The sequence below is a fragment of the Spermophilus citellus genome (genome assembly GCF_964194105.1).
Source record: "Spermophilus citellus genome assembly, chromosome: 10".
Lineage (NCBI taxonomy): Eukaryota > Metazoa > Chordata > Mammalia > Rodentia > Sciuridae > Spermophilus > Spermophilus citellus.
In genome coordinates, this window is record NC_138197.1 from 134,089,319 (window position 1) to 134,109,296 (window position 19,978).

The 19,978-nt window shown below is 62.7% G+C and overlaps 1 protein-coding gene across 3 annotated transcripts in view; it reads right to left on the reverse strand.

Moving 5' to 3' along the window:
* The window catches only part of CELSR1 (cadherin EGF LAG seven-pass G-type receptor 1), a 116,060-nt gene that overhangs the window by 26,363 nt on the left and 69,719 nt on the right, over nucleotides 1–19,978 (reverse strand). For all 3 annotated transcript variants that reach the window (XM_081311426.1, XM_081311425.1, XM_081311424.1), the window contains exons 6-13: nucleotides 9,825–9,982; nucleotides 8,762–8,925; nucleotides 8,497–8,622; nucleotides 7,189–7,355; nucleotides 2,597–2,782; nucleotides 1,320–1,433; nucleotides 639–813; nucleotides 144–285 (exon numbers count right to left, since the gene is read on the reverse strand). In XM_081311426.1, the coding sequence (XP_081167552.1) occupies nucleotides 144–285; nucleotides 639–813; nucleotides 1,320–1,433; nucleotides 2,597–2,782; nucleotides 7,189–7,355; nucleotides 8,497–8,622; nucleotides 8,762–8,925; nucleotides 9,825–9,982 (1,232 nt within the window). The remainder of the gene's footprint in view (nucleotides 1–143; nucleotides 286–638; nucleotides 814–1,319; nucleotides 1,434–2,596; nucleotides 2,783–7,188; nucleotides 7,356–8,496; nucleotides 8,623–8,761; nucleotides 8,926–9,824; nucleotides 9,983–19,978) is intronic.

Consider the following 19,978-nt stretch of genomic DNA (forward strand, 5'->3'; position numbering starts at 1 on the left):
TTCATGCCGGGCGCCCAAGCTACGCTCACTTATTTCACGTGAAGTTTGGGGAAAGACTGCGTCCTGTTACCCCGAGAGAGGAGGGTGAGAGAGGAGGGGCGGGGGACCCTGGAAGGGACGAGGCCCCGGCATGCCCTCCTTACTTGTTCTCGCAGTACTGCCCATAGTGGCCGGGCCCACACTCGCACATGTAGCCCCGTGGGGAGGTGGGGGAGTGCACGCAGGCCGCCAGGTGCTCGCAGGGGTTCAGGTGGCAGACGTCCACACACTTCCTTCCAAAGTACCCTGCGGGGGAGGGGGCGGCATGACCTCCAGTGAAGACAGCCCCCGGGGCCTCCCGGTGACACTTCCTGCCTCCAGCTCCCACCACCAGGGGTGACAGGTGCAGCTGAGAGGACAAGTGGGTGCCCCTGAACTCGGAGGAACACCTGCACTTCTACTAATTCCTTCCTGACTCTCATCCCGTGCCACGGGACCCAGGTGGCGCATTGCCCGCACCCCGACGAGAGAGGCTCGGGGCTGGTCCTAAGAAGGCAGGCCACGCCTCCAGCCAGGGCGCCCACACCTGCAGGGTCACTCGATGTAACCAGCCCAGGTGCTCCAGTCCCCCCTGTGGGCTCTGGAACGAGGGTGCCCACCTCTGTCACAGACGCAGGAGTAGCCGTCCCAGGTGTCGTGGCAGTGGCTGTGCACAGGGCAGGGGCTCGAGGCGCAGGGGTTCTCCACGTCGCAGCCGTCCTTCACCCTGACCTTGAGGGCGTCCTTCATGTTCAGGGTGGCGACGTTGGTGGCCGTCTCCCCCATCCTCACTCCCTGTGTTCATAAAGGGGTCACTGGAGTCAGCCCCCGGAGTCGGGGCTGGAGGAGCATCGAAGGCAAGGGCAGCTGGGGGAAGCCCAGCTTCTGCCCGTCCTGAGGGGACCAGGCGCTCAGAGACCGGCGGGGCGGATCCCTGGGGCAGCAGCTAAGGAAGGAGAGGTCAGGTTTTGCGGCGGGCGGGCGCCAGCCACCGAGGAGCAGCTGCCAGGGGCTGCAGCCACCCAGGTCAGGAAAGCCTGGCAGCCGTCGGGGTGGACGGGGCAGCTGCACCAGGCGGGGGCAGAGGTAAGGGGCCGAAGGTGCAGCAGCAGGCCTGGTTGGCCTGGGGCCAGGGGCTGTAGGGCCAGCACTGAGGGGGACGTGGGGCAGGGTGGGCCTAGCAGGAGAAGGAGTTCCCAGGCTGGACGCCTACTGGTCAAGTCCCTGGTCGCTGAAAACCAACCAGCTGCTGCGCAGGCCGCCCTGAGCCACCGGGGGAGGGTGGGCTCCCAGCCCCGTACCTGCATACAGCCCCGGAAACCGCGGCGCACGGAGACTTTGTCCTCAGACACACCCCCAACGACAACGCTCCTCATCTTCAACCCAGGAAGCTGGTTCCCGATCTGCACCATGTTCTGTGCAGAGAGGAAGGAGGGGCTCTGGGAGATGTGTCCCCCACCCTGCACCGGGCCCTGTGTGCTGGGTGCTGGGAGCTGCGTCCTCCATCCTGTATGGTGCCCTGTGTGTTGACGGCCACATCCTCCACCCTACACCCTGCCCTGGGAGGGAGTGCAGGGGGCTGCGTCCTCCACCCTGCACTGGGGGTGCTGGGGGCTACGTCCTCCACCCTACACAGTGCTGTGTTTGTGGAGTGCTGGGGGCTATGTCCTCCACCCTGCACTGGGCCCCCTGTATGGGGGTGCTGGGAGCTACATCCTCCACCTGGCACTGAGCCCTCTGTATGGGGGTGCTGGGGGCTACGTCCTCCACCCTGCACTGAACCCTCTGTATGGGGGTGCTGGGAGCTACGTCCTCTGTTCTGCACCAGGCCCTGTGCAGGGGCTGTGGAGGTCACGCCCACTGGTCTGGGTACACCTGGGCCTCCCAAGAGAGGGCAGCTCACCCTCTGCCTTCCTGGGGAAAGCATGGCAGACCTCACGGCCGGGCAGGGCGTGTGAAGGTGGTGAGCGGGGGCCGCGGGCATCCCTCCCACCCCTGTAACGGGTGCTGCACTGACAAGCCCCGGGGCAGAAATGAGGCTGGTAGAGCAGGGACATGGTCAGAGCCATGGGGTCCGGGGAGTCCCAGCCGGTCCTCGGTCCCAGGAGGGCGAGTGCCAGGGACACAGCAGCTTGAACTCTCAGAATGTGGAACAGGACGACCGAGATCCAGAGGGAGTCACCAGCCGCTCCCCACAAGTGTGGGTGTCCTGTGACGTGTCCTCTGCTACCAGCGGGGACTGAGGAACCAGCCTGGGGCAGGTGCCCGCCTGGGACAGCACCTCCCCGTGTCCCACGGCCCCTCCAGGACCTGGGCCCACGCTCGGCTGCAGGGTTCCCGCGAGGCTCCCGCCAGCGTAGCTAAAGGAGCCACTGCCGACGGCACCTCTGGGAGCAGGCGGAAGACCTCCTGGTCCCCAAGCAGGAGTGGCCTGCCAGGGTGCAGCGAGGCCGGTGACCGCCATGTGATGTGGATGTGGGAACCAAGCCTGGGGCCCAGAGAGCACCCCCAAGCCCCCCCGCACCCTCAGGGAGCCTGAGGAGGGGATCTGTGCCACAGAGGGCTCGGGTGCCCCTACCTGGTCCATGCCGTAGTCCAAGGTCAGGGCCACCAGGTACTTGATGTCCTTGCCTTCCTTGGCGCTCCTCAGCTCTATCAACAGGTGGTGCCACTCCCCATCGGTCACGCGGAACCTGGACAGCTGCATGGACGCCACGTCGGAGGGGCTGTGGGACACCTGGAGCTGCACGTAGTCGCTCAGGATCTGTGGGGCAGGGGGCCACGCCCACGGTGGGTGCAAGGGCGGCACCCATAGCACGCTCTGCGGGGCTCAAGGCACGAGGCCGGGGCAGAAGGGCACTGGTGGAGTGAACCCGGCCACCAGGCGGTCTCTGTTCACGGAGCGCCGTCCACCACGCGTAGTGACCTGTACTGCTGGCCAGGACAGCACCTCACAGCGACTAGGCTGGGGCTCGCTTGCCCGAATGAAGTACAGGTAATGGGGACCAACCTCCTCCCGAGCACGCAGGACAGAGGGACAAGCAGGGGAGGACTCTGAGGCATCGGAGAGACCAGAGGCCCAGAGGGGCACGTGAACAGGACCCAGAGGAAGAGCTGCCTGGGAGAGCTCGGGCCTCTCCTCCAGGTCCCCAGCTGGCTCTGGGAGATGTGGCTGAGCTGAAAAGCTGGGCAGGCTCCCTGGGGGCAGGGGTCAAACTGGAGTTCAGGGCCTGCCAAGGGAAGATGGGCGGGCACCTTCGGTTTCAGTTCAGGCCGGGACCCCAAAGAACGTCCACGACGAGTAAGCCGGAAACAGAGCAGACCCCGCTGCGCCAGCTCCGACCCCGCCCAGGCTGCGGTGCACCACGCCCTCTGGATGCCAGGGTCGGAAACCATCCCGTGGGCTGCGACACCCACCCGCACCCCATCTCTCTATCTTTGCAATACAATGTCCAGCACTTAATGAAAAATAACCAAATATGTGAGCAGATAAGAGCGAGCCTGGAACCTGAGAGAGGCACACAAACAGGTCCAGACAACAAGTGGTTAGACCCTGCTGGGGACAGCCCATGACAACCACAGAACTCTGCCAGAGACACTCGATGACCGCCAGGCCTGCATGACTGGCTGTGTCACTTCTCATGAAAAGCCAAGCTACCGTGTTTAAACACTCGTAAGGAAAATCCAGAAAACTCACCAAAGATACTCATAAAGATCATCTCCAGTCACAGGAGGACTAGATTTTAAAACCAACCAACCTTTAACACACGCTTTAAAGAGACACCCCTGAAATATAAGGATGCAGAAAATTCTGAAAGTCAAAGACAGAAAAAGAGATATAAACACCAACCGAAAGAAAGCAGCCGTGTCTATATTAAACAGACGCAGACCCTGAGATAAAAAACGGACTGTCATGTGATAACAGAGTCAATCTTCCAGGAAGAAAAACAATCCTAAACTTGAATGCACCTGATAACATCACCTGAAAATCTATAAAATTGAGGAAACAGAGAAAAAAATCATAATGATGTAGACTATTTGAACCCCAGTTGGCAAACCTCACCTTGACACATGCAGAACCCTGTGCCTAAGAGCCACGGAGGGCAAGTTCTTTCCCAAGCACACCTGATAGATGTGGTCTGAGAAACGAGCCCCGACGTCTTTCAAAGGTCTGAAATCACGCGGCCTCAGCTCTCTGTTGGAAAACAGGCTACAGACACCCCAAATGATGTGCTGGGAGATGCCTCGCGCTTGCCGGCTCAGGAACCCCCACAGGCCTCCAGTGAACCTGGGAGGGCAGCGAGAAGGTGGTTTCACCGAGCACAAGAGTACTATGACTAACAACACACTCTGCTCTCCACGAGGGCCAACTTCAACAATAGAATACTCTGTTCACTTCTGTTCTGGAGAAGTCTCTCTTTCCCTCTCCTTCCCCGTCCTTGCTAGCAAAGCTTGGAAGTCAGCAGCCATCAAAATGACTTTGTGTCGGCCAAGGACGGTCCTGTCTGCAGAGCCAACCCTGGACAGCTGCTCCCGTGCTAGGCGTCTCTGGATTTGAGAGCAGCCTTCAACAATCGCCAGGTAATCCTACTTCACAATGCAGGACAGCTGGGCACCTGAGCAATCGCCCAGATGGTGTGGCTGCCGGATGGTGACACTGTGTCTGGTCTGCCCTGGGGAGGGGCAGGGACTCTCAGGCACCCAAACTGCTGTGTACACAGAGCTCACGGGGCCTGAGGAAGCCCACAGCCAAGTGCCACCCAGAAACCACCAGAGCAGGCCTGCGATGCCGCAGACTGGCTCGGAGTGTCCTGGAGCAGCCGCTGGGTGCTCCCCAGGGCCTGCAGGATCCCCGCAGGGCCACCATCCCTGCCACCCACAAGGTCCACAGGGAGGCTGGCGGCAGTCCCAGGCAAAACCCCTCAATTTGTGGATGATCTAAAACCATGTAACTGCTCCGTGCACGTGGGCCCTTGGGGCTGTCAGCGCTGTACAGAGCCCGTACATTTTTCCTACAGAGACTCCGCTGCCAAGTGAAGACTCGCAAGCTCCAATTCATCACCTGGACTGAAAACAGCCAATTTAATTTGTTCCAACAGAGAAACAACCACAGAAAAAATGCCATCCCCAGGCAGACCGCACTTGCTGGGTTTGGCCCAGAGAGGGCTGCTGAGCAGCCAGGCAGACGAGGAGCCGCAGCTAACGAGGGAAACGCGATGGCGGAGCAAGATCCCTGACGCACGTGCGGCACCTCCACCTGGTCCAAGTGGCTGTGCCAGGAATCGGCGGGGTGCACGCGGGCAGGAGAACCACGGAGGCCTGCTGTCTGGCTCTGGGCCCTGGCCACCTCCACCGCCCACAAACTGATCCGTCGAGGGGTCCTGTCCTGCTGACCTCTGACCTGGGGGAGGGGGTGCTGGGGGAGGGGATGCCGGGCATCCTCACTGTCCCCTGGCCCTCCTTGCAAGCCTGCCACGTGGGAGGGGTCCCAGATGGGTGGCCTGCAGGGCCATGGGAGGGGTCCTGGGCCATCCCAGGGCCCCAGGTGGGAGTGAACCCAGGCCTACACCACAGCCTGGGCCCTGGTTTGCCCCGTGTGGATGGGAACGTGGCAACGGTGCTTCCCAAGCTCTGTCTCACCACTGACCCCTGGGAAAGGAGAACCAGGGTCCCAGGGCCCAGGACACGCTGGGACAGTGCAGGGCACCAGTGCCAGCTCCAGAGGTACTTCCCAGCCTCAGAGCTGCTGCACCTGGCGCCCATGATCCTGGGATGGCAGTGCCATGTGTCCCAGTGTGGCCAGGTTAAAGCCACAGAAAAAGCTAAGCCAGGCAGCGGCCATGCTGAAGGGGGCTCGGGCTCACATGGTGCAGACCCCTGGCCTCCTGTAGGAAGAGAGCCGGCGTGCCCCCAGCCCCGCCACACACATTCGCACAGGGACAGGGCACACAGATGCGCACCCACACACAGATGCTCACACATGTACACAGACATGCACACGAGCACACAGAGACTGCAGACAGGATGCAGAGACATGCACACGTGCACACGCACCCACGCACAGCAACGCAGGCATGCAGACGTGCACACAGACCACGCAGACAGGCTGACACAGCACGAGGAGGCGCATGTGTGCACGCACATGTCCATACTTGGAGGAAGAGCCTAGAAGACAGAAAGACACGCTGCAGGTCACCAGGGGCCACGCTCAGGCAGGAGTCCCCCCTCGGGCTGCTCCCCAGTCAGGGCAACTTAGGTTTAGGAAGAGTCACAAAGCCGGCTTCCGAGGAGAGCCTGACCCTGGTCAGACAGGTCCTGAGGTTTATGTGAGAACGCTGGTACCTGTCCCACTGCAGACGTGAGGACAGGAGGAGCAGGTCAGCATCCTGCCTGGGCCCCGCACAGGATGGGAGTATAGCAGCAAATCCTGGACCTGGGCCACACCTGGGACACCTCAGAACCCAGGGTGAGGGCCAGGTGGGGATTCCTCCCCCCTCAGCCTCCAGCAGAGAGGCCGAGGTCAAAGGGCAGCCTGACGGGGGCCTGGGCCTGGGCCTCCCACACGGAGGCGACCTGCAACTCTGTGAATGAACCTGCTGCTTGGGAGACAGGAGTGGAGGCCCAGGAGTGGGGTGCAGGGGAGTGAACCTTAGAAATGTTTGGGGACATCATCAAAGACCAAAACCATGCAGGGAACGCTGTGCAAATGGGCCGGGCAGGTCCTCGGGAATGGAAGGGCCACAGCGTGTGGGTCTGGCCACAGTAACTGCCAGAACCTGCCGCTCCCGCCTGCAGGCGCTTGGCTCCCTACAGCTCTGAAACTCTGCTCATCTACCCGGAAAGAGGCCCGGTCCTGGCGCTGGGACGAGACCAGGCTGCTGTCTGCAAGGCTCCCTGCGTGAGCTGCGTGCCTCCCAGCGCCACCCCGGAGGCCACCTCCTGGCTGCACAGCTTCCCTATCCTACACAGGGGAGGGAAGGGCTGGGAGGAAACCCAGTGGGAACCCAAATGGCCGCCTGAGAGAGCCTCTCCTCAGTTAGGTCACTGCTGAGCCCCAGGGCAGGCAGGGCAGGATGGGCCACCTTTCCAAGGTGCCTGGGAGGCTCCCGCCCCAAGGTCCCTCTCTCAGGCCCCAGCGACCCTGCAGGGAGTGGGAGGTGGCCTGCTCACCTGCAGAAGGAACCTGGAGGACATGCCCGCCGTGGCCTCCATCAGCACGCCGTCCTCCTGGCGGGTCCGGAACATGAGCCCCAGGTACCAGGGAACCGAGATGGTGATGTCCAGGTCACTCCAGGACACAATGCTGTCTCCAGTGAAGCGCTGGGGATGGGGCATGACTGTGGGCACAGACGGGGACCTCAGGTGCCTCCCCCATCAGGTGGGACACGGAGCACCTCCTTCAGCTGTGGGGAGAGGACAAGCCTGGGCGGGGGCGGCGCTCCCGGCCTTTCATCCTAACCAGACCCGTCTCAGGCTAGCATTTGTGCCAAATCCGGCCCCGAGCCCAGCAGCAGGTCCTCAGACTCCCCGGGGACACAGCCTCCACTGGCGGAGGCCCAGGCTGGCCACACCTCGGCCATGGGTGGGAGCATCCAGGCTGGACAAGAGGCACGGGGCCCAGGTGGTTGGGGACTCCTGTGTCCCGAGCCCCACACCTGTGGGGCTGGGGTGCAGGGACAGGACAGGGTTCTGTGGTGTCAGAACCTACCAACAGGACGCTGTGCGACGCAGCGTGAGCGTCCGAGCACCCCCCACCTGCGGTGGGTTTGTGGCCCCCAGGCTGCTGTCCTCTGCTCCTAGGGATGGGCAGAGATGGAAGAGCTCTGGCTCTCCCAGGACCCCTAGCGTGTGAGGACCCATTCGGTGGTTCAAGATGGGACAAACAGCCTCGTCTTGAAAAACCCTCGGCCAGGCAGACAGGGCCAACCGCACGGAGCGCCTGTTTTCTGCAGTGGGTCTGAGGGGCCAGCTAAGGAGCACTGACCTCCATGCCCAGCCCTGATGGATGTAGGCAGGACAGGAGCAGGTGCCACCTGGCACTGTGGGGTTGGGAGCTGTGGGTGGCGGTAGCGCGGGGCATCTCCAGACCTTCTCCTGCTGGGGAGCCCTGGGGATCTGAGTGGGGGGCAGGGGGTCACACCACCCTTTTGGTTCACCTTCTTGAGGAGTGGAAGTGATTTTTAAAGTGAGAGCACCCACTTAAAAGGTCCCGCTGCAGAACAAGCTGACTGCTTAAAATCCGCCAGCATCTGCACATGGAGGCGGGGAGGGGGGGCCATCAGCAGCAGCAGGCTGGAGGGTGTCCCCAGGGAAGGGCACCGCACGACCTCCTGCCCTCATGCGGCCCTGGTCGGAGCAGGCAGGGCACCCCGCATGCTGGGCCCAGCCCCCGGGCTCCAGCCTCACCCGCTCAGCCCCCCAGCCGTGTGGCTCCCCCGGGCGGCCCTGGCAGGGGATGCGGGCAGAGCCAGACCTCACCTTGCTCACAGTTCTTCCCGCCATAGCGGAGCGGACACTGGCACAGGTAGGTGCTCCACCTGTTGACACAGGTGCCCCCGTTCTGGCACCAGATCCCGTCACAGAAGTCCCTCTGAGCAGCGCAGCCTGTCGACGTGGAGCACACGGCCTGGCCTCAGCAGGCACCGGAGCAGAGCCTCACCCGAGGGGCCAGCTGGTCCCCGACTGAGCCAGGCCAGGCCAGGACCCTGGCTGTGGAGAGCTCAGCCCATGTCCAGCCACGTACCTGCCCTGGTGCCGTTGTTGGCGATGAACCCAGCCATGTCCACGCTGCTGCCATCGATGGACAGGTTCTGCATGCAGCCCACAAACTGCCGGTTGTGCACAGGGAAGGCCTCAGGCAGGTTGGGGACGCCCCCCAGCAGCAGGGGGCCCGTCAGGTCCAGAGACCTGGGGAGGGAGAGCCGTCGTCATCTGTGACGTCAGGCAGTGAGAGGCGGCCACAGCCCCGGCTCCGCTCAGAGATCTCTCACTGCCATCTCTGCCTCCAGAAGTGCGTCCATGGTGGACAAAGCAGGTAGGAGTCCAGGAGGGGACCAAGGTGAGAATGGAAGGAGGACCCTGCTTCCGGGGCCACCCTGGCTCTTCACGGACTCTCTGGGCCTGTTCCCCCTCAATCTCACCCTGGAAAACTGGCCGTCCCAGGCTCACCATGACCAACCACTGAGTCCATGTGCCTGGGCAGGTCCTCTCCTCCAGTGGAAGGTGGACCAGTGAGGCCAAGGGGCTTTATGTCCCCTGTGCCAAGACCCTCCAGGAGAAGGTCAAAAGAAAAACGGAACCCAGCCCCCCATGGCAACTGTGTGCCCTCGGGCCAGGGCTCAGACCTCCAGGGACAGCAGGGTGGGGCCTGGGGACAGATGGTCATCCTGGGCCCGCATCAGTCAGAACCTCAGGCCACACCAGGTTCAACTAAATTGACCTCCAGAAGGGCCCAGGTCCACCTGCACATGGTGAGCAACAGGCCCAGCAGGGGCCTGCTCGCCTGTGGGGATCCCGTCCTGAGTTGGAGGGAGACCCACAGGAGATCCGGCCACTTCCCGCCAACGGCAGCTTGGTGTCCAGGCCCCAGTGCTGGCCAGGACAAAGCCAGGGATCCCATGGAGACAGGGCAGGGTGGGCCTCTGGGTAACAGTCCTGGATTGCCCTGGACACTCTCTTGACAGACACCACTGAGGGGACTCGTGCCCTAACCCGGGGGCAGCCTACGGCCAGGCTGGATTGGGCCCCAGGGATCCAGCGTTTGCAGCAGTGGCTGGGCACAGCCGCCCGGTGCCCCCAGGACTCACTTCTTGGAGCCACTCTGAGTGCCCTGGGCAGCACAGCTGTAGTTCCCAACGTAGCTCCCGAAGTGCACAGCCACCGCGGTGTCACAGCTGTCCACAGTCACCACGGCCACCTTCTCTCCAGATGGCCCGTGGGGCAGGCCCAGGTGGCCGATGTTGGGCTGTAGGAAGAGAAGGGCAGACTGCATCAGCGCCACTACCCAGAGGGCAGCACCCGGGAGGGAGGAGGCTGGAGAGCCCCATGGGCACCAGGGCACCAGGGCCAGAGCCTGGTTTGGGGTGAGTTCCCTGAACCTGCTGCACAGGTGTGGGGGCCCCAGAGTTCACACCCTCCCCAGAGCCTGGGGGTGAGGCCTTGGGAGCAGGGCTGCTGCCCTAGATGAGCCCGCAGCAGGACACAGCAAGACGGCTGGTGTCTGCCGGGGTCGCGGGGGCAGCGGAGGCACAGGCTGCGGGGACTGGCTGTGGCCAGGGCATGCCACGGCCTGACGGCCTCCCCGACAGCTGAAGAGAAGGGATGGCCCGTGGAGGCTCCAGGGACACAGCCCTGTCCCCAGCCATCTGCCTTCAACTCCCCAGTGAGCGAGGGTCAACTGTGGGCCTAGGTCGCAGCCTCCGCAAAGCCTGGGGGACCCTCCTAACCCCTGCCTCTGCTCTTCTGGGGACCTTCTTGGCACTGGGCCCCTCGCAGGCCCTGCCCACCCCACCCACCTAACAGGGTACAGATCCCAGGAGCCGCTGCCTGCCTGAGATGGCCTGTGTCCCCACACAGCACGGAGCCCTGTCCAGGCCAGATCCCGCGCTTTCCATGCTCCCTTCAAGGCCAGGAGTCGACCCCCCGGGCCCCAGAGCAAGCCCTGGTCTCCCGTGGCCTCCCTGAGGTCCTGCCCGTGGGTGGGTGAGGCTGTGCCCTTGTCCAGGGTTGTGCCTGGCCACAGGGGAGGGCATCCTCTTCCCAGCAGCCCTCTCAGCTGTCCCTCACGGTGGCCCTCTCAGGACACCTAGGGTCCACCCAGGCGGCCCAGGGGTCCTTCCCACAGGAGACGCAGAGCACCACAGGGTCATGCGGGTCTCAGTGTCCTAGAAACGTGGGGCAGCCAGGAGGCGGAGGCCACACCTGCCACCGGGACACCAAGACCTGCATCCCACGACGCCTGCGGGTGAGCCAGGCCTCCTGGACGGCCACCCGGCCCTGGAGAGGGGGTCAGCGTGGGCACCCACAGCTCCGTCCTCCCGGCAGGGAGCCCACAGCGTCCTTCCCCACCCACAGAGTGATGTGCCCATCAGCCGGGGGACACGCGCCTGGAGTCCAGCACTCGAGAGGTTGAGGTGGGAGACGGGCTGGAGCCCAGGGGTCTGAGGCCAGCCGGGCAGCACAGGGAGACCCCTTCTCAAAAGTGAAAAATTCAAAAAAAGAGAAGGCCCTTAACATCCCTGGGATTGGGTTGAGCCTATAACAGGGTCTGATCTTGTGCTTCTTCCTAGTGTTGTAAACAGTGACAGAAACGACATGATTAAACCATCCTAAATGCCTTTTTAATAGGGGAACAACAGCATAGTTCCTTCAAAAATAAACTTCATTTTTTCCCCATAGGAACAAAGCATCCCTTTGAGGATGCTGAGCTGCAAGACAGTTGCTGGTACCAGGAGCCCAGGCAGCTGTGGGGTGTGGCTGCGGGAGCTTTGTTCACCCTGGCAGCATCTCCCGGAGTTGTGCAGTGCACAGCCTATGTGGCCGTACTTGGCCCCCCCAGCTGAGCCTTCCTCTCCAGTTCATCCAATCATCTGAGCTGAATAAGGCCCACTATTGTACCTGGGTCTCTCTGTGGACCGGATAAGGACTTAATATCAGAATACTGGCCCTCTTTGTGTTACGGGGACTTTGAGGGTGATGTCAACAGAAGATACATGAACGTCTTGGGTAAATCCAGGAGAGGCTTTTGATGCCAACCGTCCTGGTTCAGGGAAACCCTTTACACCAGTTGATGGAATCGCCAGGTCTGCTAACCCATTTCCTGAGAGAATCTGCCCTCACCGGGTAACCCAGGGCTGCCCTGGCAGACACCAGCAAGTGCCCATCAGGGCTGTGTAAGTGGTAGGTGCCATCGGGGAGGGAGAGCCGTCCGAGCTGGGCGGGCCGGCGTCATCTCCGCAGCCTATAATTTGAGTTTCTGGGGCCGGGTGCGAGACGTTTGGAGCAGGACATAAACAGCACTTACGCTCAGAAGGCCCTAATGAGAGGAAGCTGCTGTTTACCAAACTGCAGCTGCGGCAGACGGCGGCCCGTAATCAGCTCCCCGGGCTCGCACAGGCCGCAAGGGTAAAGAAAATTGGGGCAGAAGACCAATAAAATTACACGTACGCATCAGAACAGCCCCTGCTGACGTGGGCACCCCGCTGCTGACACCAGACTCTAGCGTCTGCGGTCTGCGCAGCGGAGGGCTCGCGGCTGGAGGAGGCCACCTGAGAGCCGCCGCCCGCCCGCACGGCTTGATGCCCCCCAGGCCGAAGGGATGGGGCTTGTGGTCAAAGAACGGGGCGCTAGCGGTCAAGAGCGGGAAGGCCCAGCACAAGGGCCGTTGTGGGCTGAGGGCAGAGGGATCCTTTGGGGTTTGGGGTCTGGGGCCTGGCCCCGGCTCCACAGAGCGGCAAGCTGGCGTCCACTGGCCAGCCCTCCTCATGCTGCCCCAGGACAGCAGCTGGGGACAGCAATCCAAATGCCCCATTTCGGCAACTCTGTCCAGCAACGTGTGGTCAGTGAGCACGGAGGGCAAGGGTGGCAGAAAGCCATGGGATGGATGAGCCGGGACCACACAGGGCTGCTCACGGCTGGCCTGGACCATGGTCAGTCCCAGGTACACACCAGGGAGCTGGAAAGAGAACCAGGCCCACACCGTCCTCAGCAGCACAGAACCCGCATGCCCCTCAGCAGGTGCCCAGCCACATAGGGTCACTCGGTCAGCAGCAGAACAGAGCCCCAGCACACGGTACGGCATGGACCACCCTCGAGATGGTGCTGGGAGAAACGGGCCATCACACGGCCACAGGCCCAAGACTCCACCTCCCCGAAACGCCCCGAGGGGACACGTTCAGAGGTCGAGGCCAGCTGAGGGGGCAGGGCCCAGGGGCCAGCGTGTCCTGCCAGGGTGGAGGGCCTATCCTGGACCTCAGGAGAGGAGCTGCCGTCCCACGCGCCCAGAGCCACCTAAAAGCAGATCCTTTGTGATGGGCCTCAACTCAACAGGGAAGAGAGGCTCCTGGACGGGCCTCCTGCCCTCACGCCCCCTGGTGACTAGACCTGGATGACCTTGGAAGGATCTGTCCCCATGTTTTCCTGTGACATATGATAAAGCACATCAAGTGGCCTCCCTGTCTAGGCTGCTCACTGTGAGGGGGGATGTCCCCCATGAGGGTCGTAGTGTGTGGACGACGTGCAGGCGGCTCTCAGGGACAGAGAGAGGCATGGGGCGCCTGCCTCTGTCTAAAGGACGCGGCTCGATGGCAGAGCACTGGTCTGGCATGTTCTTAACAACAAAGCTGAGCCGAGGAGAATGGCCGCTGACCAGTCACTGGAGGGACACCGAGGGGCAGCACCAGGCTGCGGCCCACGGTCCCCCAGCAGTCCAGCCAGAGCGCGCAGGGTGGTGCATGGGCCCACGGGCCCCTGCCCAGGATGGGGACAGATAAAAGCCAAAAAGCACTGCTTTGCAGCTCTCCCAAGACGAGAGGACGGGGCGAGCCATGCCAGGGCCGGAGGGTGACCCTTCCCTTTCCCAGTTCTGGAGTGGGAGGGCGCCGGGCAGGCGCAGGGCGGGCACAGGCACCTGCCCTCCTGGGGCTCAGCAACCCCACCCAGGCACAAACCACCCTGCAGGGAGCCCCGGGCCTCACACAGGGGACAGCCGCCCCGAGGCCCTGTCGATGCTCAGGGCTGGACAAAGCAGGAGCAGCACACAGCAGACGTGGGGGCAGCCGAGGAGGAGCACCTGGAGCAGCGCGCCCCTGGCACCCAGGCCCCTTGGCCCGCTGCCCTGCCTGGCACAGGACACCCCGAGCATGCCTCACAGGGCCAGTGGAGACAGGCCAGTGAGCACTGACCACCACGCCACTCCCCCTCCCCGAGAAGGCCGAGGGCCACTGTGCACTTCGGCAGGTCCCCGAGGGCCAGGCTGCAGCAGGACTCCTGGTGCGGGTACATCCCTGGGGCCGCCTGTCACCTTCCCCGTGTGGGCCTCCCGTTGGCGCCCACGCAGGCGCCCCAGGCAGCCTCGGTGAGCTTTTGTGTCCTCTCCAAGTGCTCGCGTTTCCGCAGCCTCCAACCTGCTGCGGCAGATCCCCCGTCAGGAGGTGGGGGCGGGCACGGTTTCAGTGCGGGGAGGGGCCTGGGTGCCCGGGAAATCGGACGCGGGGCAGCGAGCCCGGGAGTGAGTGGATGCTGGCTTGCTGTAAGGGTGACGGGCTGGAGCTCCCATCACAGGACGCGCAGCTGGGGACGTGAGGCATGGCCGCGGGGAGCGAAGCCTGGCACTGCACCTACTGGGCCGTCATTCCCTGAGGGTGGACCGGCAGAGGGTGGACTGGCTGGAGACCACACCCCAGGAAGGGGCAAGAGCCTGCGCCAGCCCTGGACCAGGGGACCAGGCTCCAGAGGCAGCTGGGGCGATAGGAGCTGGTCAGCTGGCCCAAGGAGGAAGCCCTTCCTGAGCCTGGAGGACACACCCCCGGCCCCAGCCGGCCTTCGCTGGAACACAGACACAGGGCCAGGAGGCCTGGCCAGGGACCCATGCTGGGTCAGTGTCCTCGCCAGGCAGGAAGGCCCACCCCAAACCCCATGTGACAGGGGCAGAGGAGAGGGAGGGCCAGACACCCAGGTGTGTCTGACACTGACGTCCCGTCCCCCAACACGGTGCTCCTGGGTCTTCTAGAGGCACTTCCTTGATATTCCTTGTCTCTCTTGGTCTCCCCACCAGAATACAAGACCCCACAGTAGGGACGTCACCTGCTCCCATCACAGAATTCCTAGGGATGGGCTGGGCTGGCAGAGCCAGGGTGGGATGAACAGGCACCAGCCCTCGGTGTGACACACTGCAGGCCTTGGCAGGTGTCCGGGGGACTGAAGAGCCACACAACCAGGCCAGCCTCTCGAGGGGGACAGATGGTCCAGAGCTCTCCAGGGCAAGGCTGGGTTTCTGCACCAGGACAGAAGACCTCTGCCTAGTACTGTGCTGGCCCAGGACCTGAAGGTGGGTGGACCAGACCCAAGTCCACCCAGGCTGCACCTGCCACCCTCAGGCTGGACATGCAAGAGCACTGACCACCTCAGTCTGCCTCCTCCGGTCAACTAGGTCACCAGCACACACTTGGGGGCCTCAAAAATTAAGTTACACATGAGCACAAAATAAAAGGGGGTACAGAAGGTACAGCTCCATGTAGAGTATTCTCCTAGTACGTCCCCAAAACCTGGGTTATAAACACTTCTCTTGAGTTTCACATCAAAGGCAAAATGAGAAGCCCGGTTCCCCGGAGACTTCCCACGGGACACGGAGAGCCACACCCTGGGAAGGTGTCGCGGCTCCCCAGGGCTGGGAGCAGCCCCGTGTGGAGGCTACTGTGGAATGGAGGCTGAGGAGGTCCCCAAGAGGAGTGTACCCAACCGGAGGGTCCTCGACCTCCTCCTCATAGAAGGGACTTTCAGGACGGGACTACGTGAGCCCGGCCTGGTCTCCCTCGGGAGAAGCTAGGGGAGAGGTCCGCAGGGCCCGCAGAGTCGGGCCTGGGGGCTGCAGGCTCCCTCGCGCTGGCTTGTCCACAGAGGCAGACGCCATCGCTGATGGGACCGGAGGCGGCTCGAGTCCTCCTTGGGTAGGTCGCCCGATGTGGTGCTCACTCTCTGCTGGGGACTTCTTGGTTTTGGGTGAAAAGACCCGAGTGCTTTCCCTGTGGGTCCCACTCTTCTGCTCTGTGGAGTGAAGCTGAGAGCCTGAGGACCACGGAGGGCTCTGTCAGGAGGAGCTCAGGGACCCAGTGGTCAGAAATCGTGAATTACAGAGACATCTCCTGTTGACCAGAGTCTTCCTGGGTCCTTTGCCCTGCCCTGGGTCAGGAGGGGCCATCTGTGGGCCTGCGGTGAGGCAGGGGGCTACTTGGGAGTGTTCATGCTCAGTGTGTGGACGTGGGATTCGGGTCTGGAGCCTGGCACCATGGCTACCTCGTTTTATCCCTTTCATCTTCATCCCACCTAGGTCCCACGGGCCATCAGGCTGCTGGCCTGCCGCCAGGCTGAGTAGCAGGTCCAGTGACCCCACACTGAATGACAGCCCCAGGTTCTCCACGCAGCCCTGGCTCAGAGGGGCCCGGTGCTCCGACTCCACCACCTGCTATTGACATGGGCAGGTGACACCGGCCCTGAGCCCAGTGGACAGTTCCAGATGGTGGGTAAGTGCCCAGCCTCCTGGGAACACGATGACACAGGGATCTGAGACCCTGCAGAGTGTCTGAAGGGGCTGGCCGTGCCACCTCACCCCACTGCCAGTGAGGGTCAGCAGCAAGGGCCTACAGTCAGTGGTGCACAGGACAGCAGCCCCCGAGCTCCCCCTCCTGAAAGCCAGGAGTCCACTTCCTGACCCTGTGGAAAGACACGTGCTTCCCTGGGCGCCAGGACCCTGTGGGAACCAGACCAGCCCTCCTGGGGGGAGTGAGCGCGTGGAGAACGGGCAGGCGGGGCGCGGGGTCGGCGGGGCACAGGGTCTGCAGCACTGTTTTCTTACAGAGGACAGAGCGCGGTGAGCCTGGGCAGCGGCCGGCATGGGCAGCAGCCCTTCTCCCCAGACCTCTGCTGTCTGAAAGCTCCTGCTCTGAATTATAAAGGGTTTTTTTTTTTTTGTATCTTTAAAGAAAAAAGAGGCAGGGGTAGCGGTGTGTGACTGCACATCCAGGGCCAGATGCTACTGAAGCCACCCCAGGGCACGGCTCTCCCTCCCCCTCGCCGCTGGTCACCCAGGGTGATGGGGCGACAGCTGCTTGGTGCTCACTAGGACCCAGGGGGCCAGAATGTCACCTTAGAAGGTCTCCAGACAACACACCTTCCACCCCCCAGGGCCAGGAGGCCGCCTGCGCTTTCACTAATTTTGCCAAAGACAGAAACGGTACCTGTCCCCTCCCAGGGCAGAGAGAGCTCAGAGATGGGGCAGCATGAGCAGGGCACTCCCTGAGCAGGCCCGTGCCCCTCCCCAGGAGGGCTCAGGGTCTCCACATCATGACCTGCTCTGGAAAAGGCCCAACAGGCCCAGTGCTCGGCCCACGAGCCCAACCCAGGTCCCAACAGGAGCCCCGGGGCCCATGGAGGGGCCGGCCCTGCCGCCCAGCAGGCCCTCCCCTAGGTGGGAGCCTCGCTCCGCACAACCGAAGGCCCCGTCGGGTCTCAGGCGAGACACAGCACCGTCCTGGGAAGCCAAGGGAGGCAACCTGGTCCTCCTCTTGGGGGCTGTGTAGACAGAGCTGCTCGGTTCACACAGGGGACCTCAGATACCACACGTGGGAGACACAAAAGTCCCAGCCAGAGGAACAAAGCAGAGGGGGCACTGCTGGGCAGCAGCCCCAGGGGCCACCATCGGGCACTGGCCAGCACAGTCAGGCCGCCCGTGTCCCAGAAAGGAAGGTGGAGCTTGGGGAAGAGGACGCCCAGCAGGTCAGCTTCTAAGAGTCACCGCCCAGCTCAGAACTGCACACACACCCTATCACGCTCGCCGCACACACGCACTGTCACACTCATTGCACACACGTGCTCCTTCATGCTCGCCGCGCATGCACACTCATACCCCTACCCAGATGTGTGCACATTCACACCTTTGCACTCACACAAGTATATGCACACTCACCAGAAGACACTGTACACACACAGAATCTTGCACACTTGTACACGCACATGCTGGCAAAGCCCTGGGCTGCTGCCAGGGCCTCAGGCCCTCTCTGTCCCCAGTCTGGGCAGCGACCCCGGGCCTCCTGTCTCCTCGGCCACCTCTCTGGGCCGCCCCTTCCTCCCTGTCTGCAGACCACTGAGACGCTGCGTGGTGGTAGGTGGGGGGCAGGGAGCAAGTGCTGTGGGTAGAAGAGCAAAGAGGGGGAGGATGTCAGGGAGGGACGGGTGGGGACACGTCATGGCCCTGGGCAACTCCATGAGAGCCCCAGACACGCAGTGGGTGAAGATGGCCTGGGCCTCCTCCTCCCAGTGGGCACCGGGTGGGCGTCAGTCAGGGCACACTGCCCAGTGCCAGGGGTCCTGGGGAGGGCCCTGCACGCCAAGGCCCTGGGTGCGCGTGGAGGGGGTGGGCTGGGACGGTGAGACAGAGTGGAGGGAAGAGTGGCCACCAGCCGGACGGGAAGCACCCCGCGAAGGGCCACCCAGCCCCGGTGACTTTCCACAACGGGGTTTGGGACACAAAGGCCCCAGGGTGGGGCTGCGCTTCTCCATGGCAGGTGGCTGTCTCCATCTGATGAGGTCTTGTTTAGGAAAGGACGCCAGGGCAGGAAGGGTGTGTCCGCCCGGCTCTGCACCACGCTCTCCTCTCACTGCTCCCAGCCACTCGGGGCCCCTCTGTGGGCTTTGATTACCTGCTGTGCTCGGCTTCAAGGGAGGCATTTAACATTCCCAGCCTGAGATGAAGGATAAGCCCTTTCAGAACCACCCTGTGATCCCCCAGGACTGGTGGAATGTCACCATATGGAAATGTCGATACCTGATCTTTATGGAATCCCTGCCTGGCCCGGGAGAGGGGCCTGCACAAGTGGGAAGCCCACTGCTATGGTCGCTGAACCCGGGGTGCATCCCACACGCTCCCATGAGACACCTCGCGCCCCCTCTGTTGGCCCGGGCAGGGTGGCTGAGACCATAAGCCCGCACCCGGGAGGGTCTCACGAAGCTCAATTAACTTCACAGACGTTTAGTTCTTTGTACCTCGCACAGTTTTAACCTGATGGCCTAAAGAAACCGAAAACTTGAGGCTGAAATGGCTCCCACAGGCGTGACCCGATGTCTCCTGCCCGTTCGCAACTCAGGGGCACGTGTCTGCCCACCACAGCCTTGGGACTCGGGCTCCTGCCAACAAGCCCATCACTCAGACCTAGAGGCCAGCGTGGCCACGTGATCAGACTCTGACCTGAGCAGGCGTGACACACAGGAGCCCCGGCAAGCACCAGTCCACCTTGGCAGCCCCGTGGACAGCCTGGACAGCCTGCCAGAGGACAGGACCCCGACAGCCACCTCTAACACCCTGGGCACAGGAGCGAGGCTGGTCTAGAAGAGCCCAGCTGAACTACACAGACAGGAAGAACCAGGGGCCACGCTACTCCATCCAGTGGATGGATAACTATCAGTGGCTAAGACGCCACACCGTGGGGTGGACCATGGCCCAGCAGAGGCCATCTGATGGATGCTCTGAACAGGCTCATGTTTTTGGAGAGGACATGGATACCTTCAGAAAAATAATGCGCACACACCAGCGTGTGTTCCTGTACCCTTTAAAAGTTCTCTCTGTTCAGTGATGTGGGCTCGCTTACGCACACACAACTGTCAAACTAGCAGTTCCCTTTCCTCCACCGGATCCCACCTCAGGGTGGGGCCAAGCCCAGAGGACACGCTGGTGTCAAGGACGCCCCCTCCTGCAGCATCCCCTGCCCGCCCTGAGAAAGGCTGCCCTTGAACTTGCCATCCTCCTGCGTCCGCCTCCTGAGCAGCTGGGATTACAGATGTGCACCACCACACCCAGCAGGTAACAGGATTTTAATGCCAGAAGAGTGCCTGACATGTGGCAGGCCCTCCATGAATGTCTGATGAAGCAAGGAAGACGGAAGTGGAGGGGAGGGAACAGGTGCAGGGGGTCACCAGGGAGGCCACACGGTGGCGCTTCTACAGGGCCCAGGAAGACTGCTCCAGGCACCAGGGGCCAGGGTCAGAGTGGCAGTCCTTGGAACCTTGGGGTTTCACATGCAGGATAAACAAGGCAGATAAGCAAAGGGTGCACACTCCAGCCAGGGTGAGCAATTCGTAAGGACACCACATCTAGGGGTCACCCCGCAGTCATGAAAACCTAGAGCCTGGGGATCCTTTGCTCAATCAGAAGCCGAGATCCCAGAGCAGAGGGGAGCTGCACATCCCATCC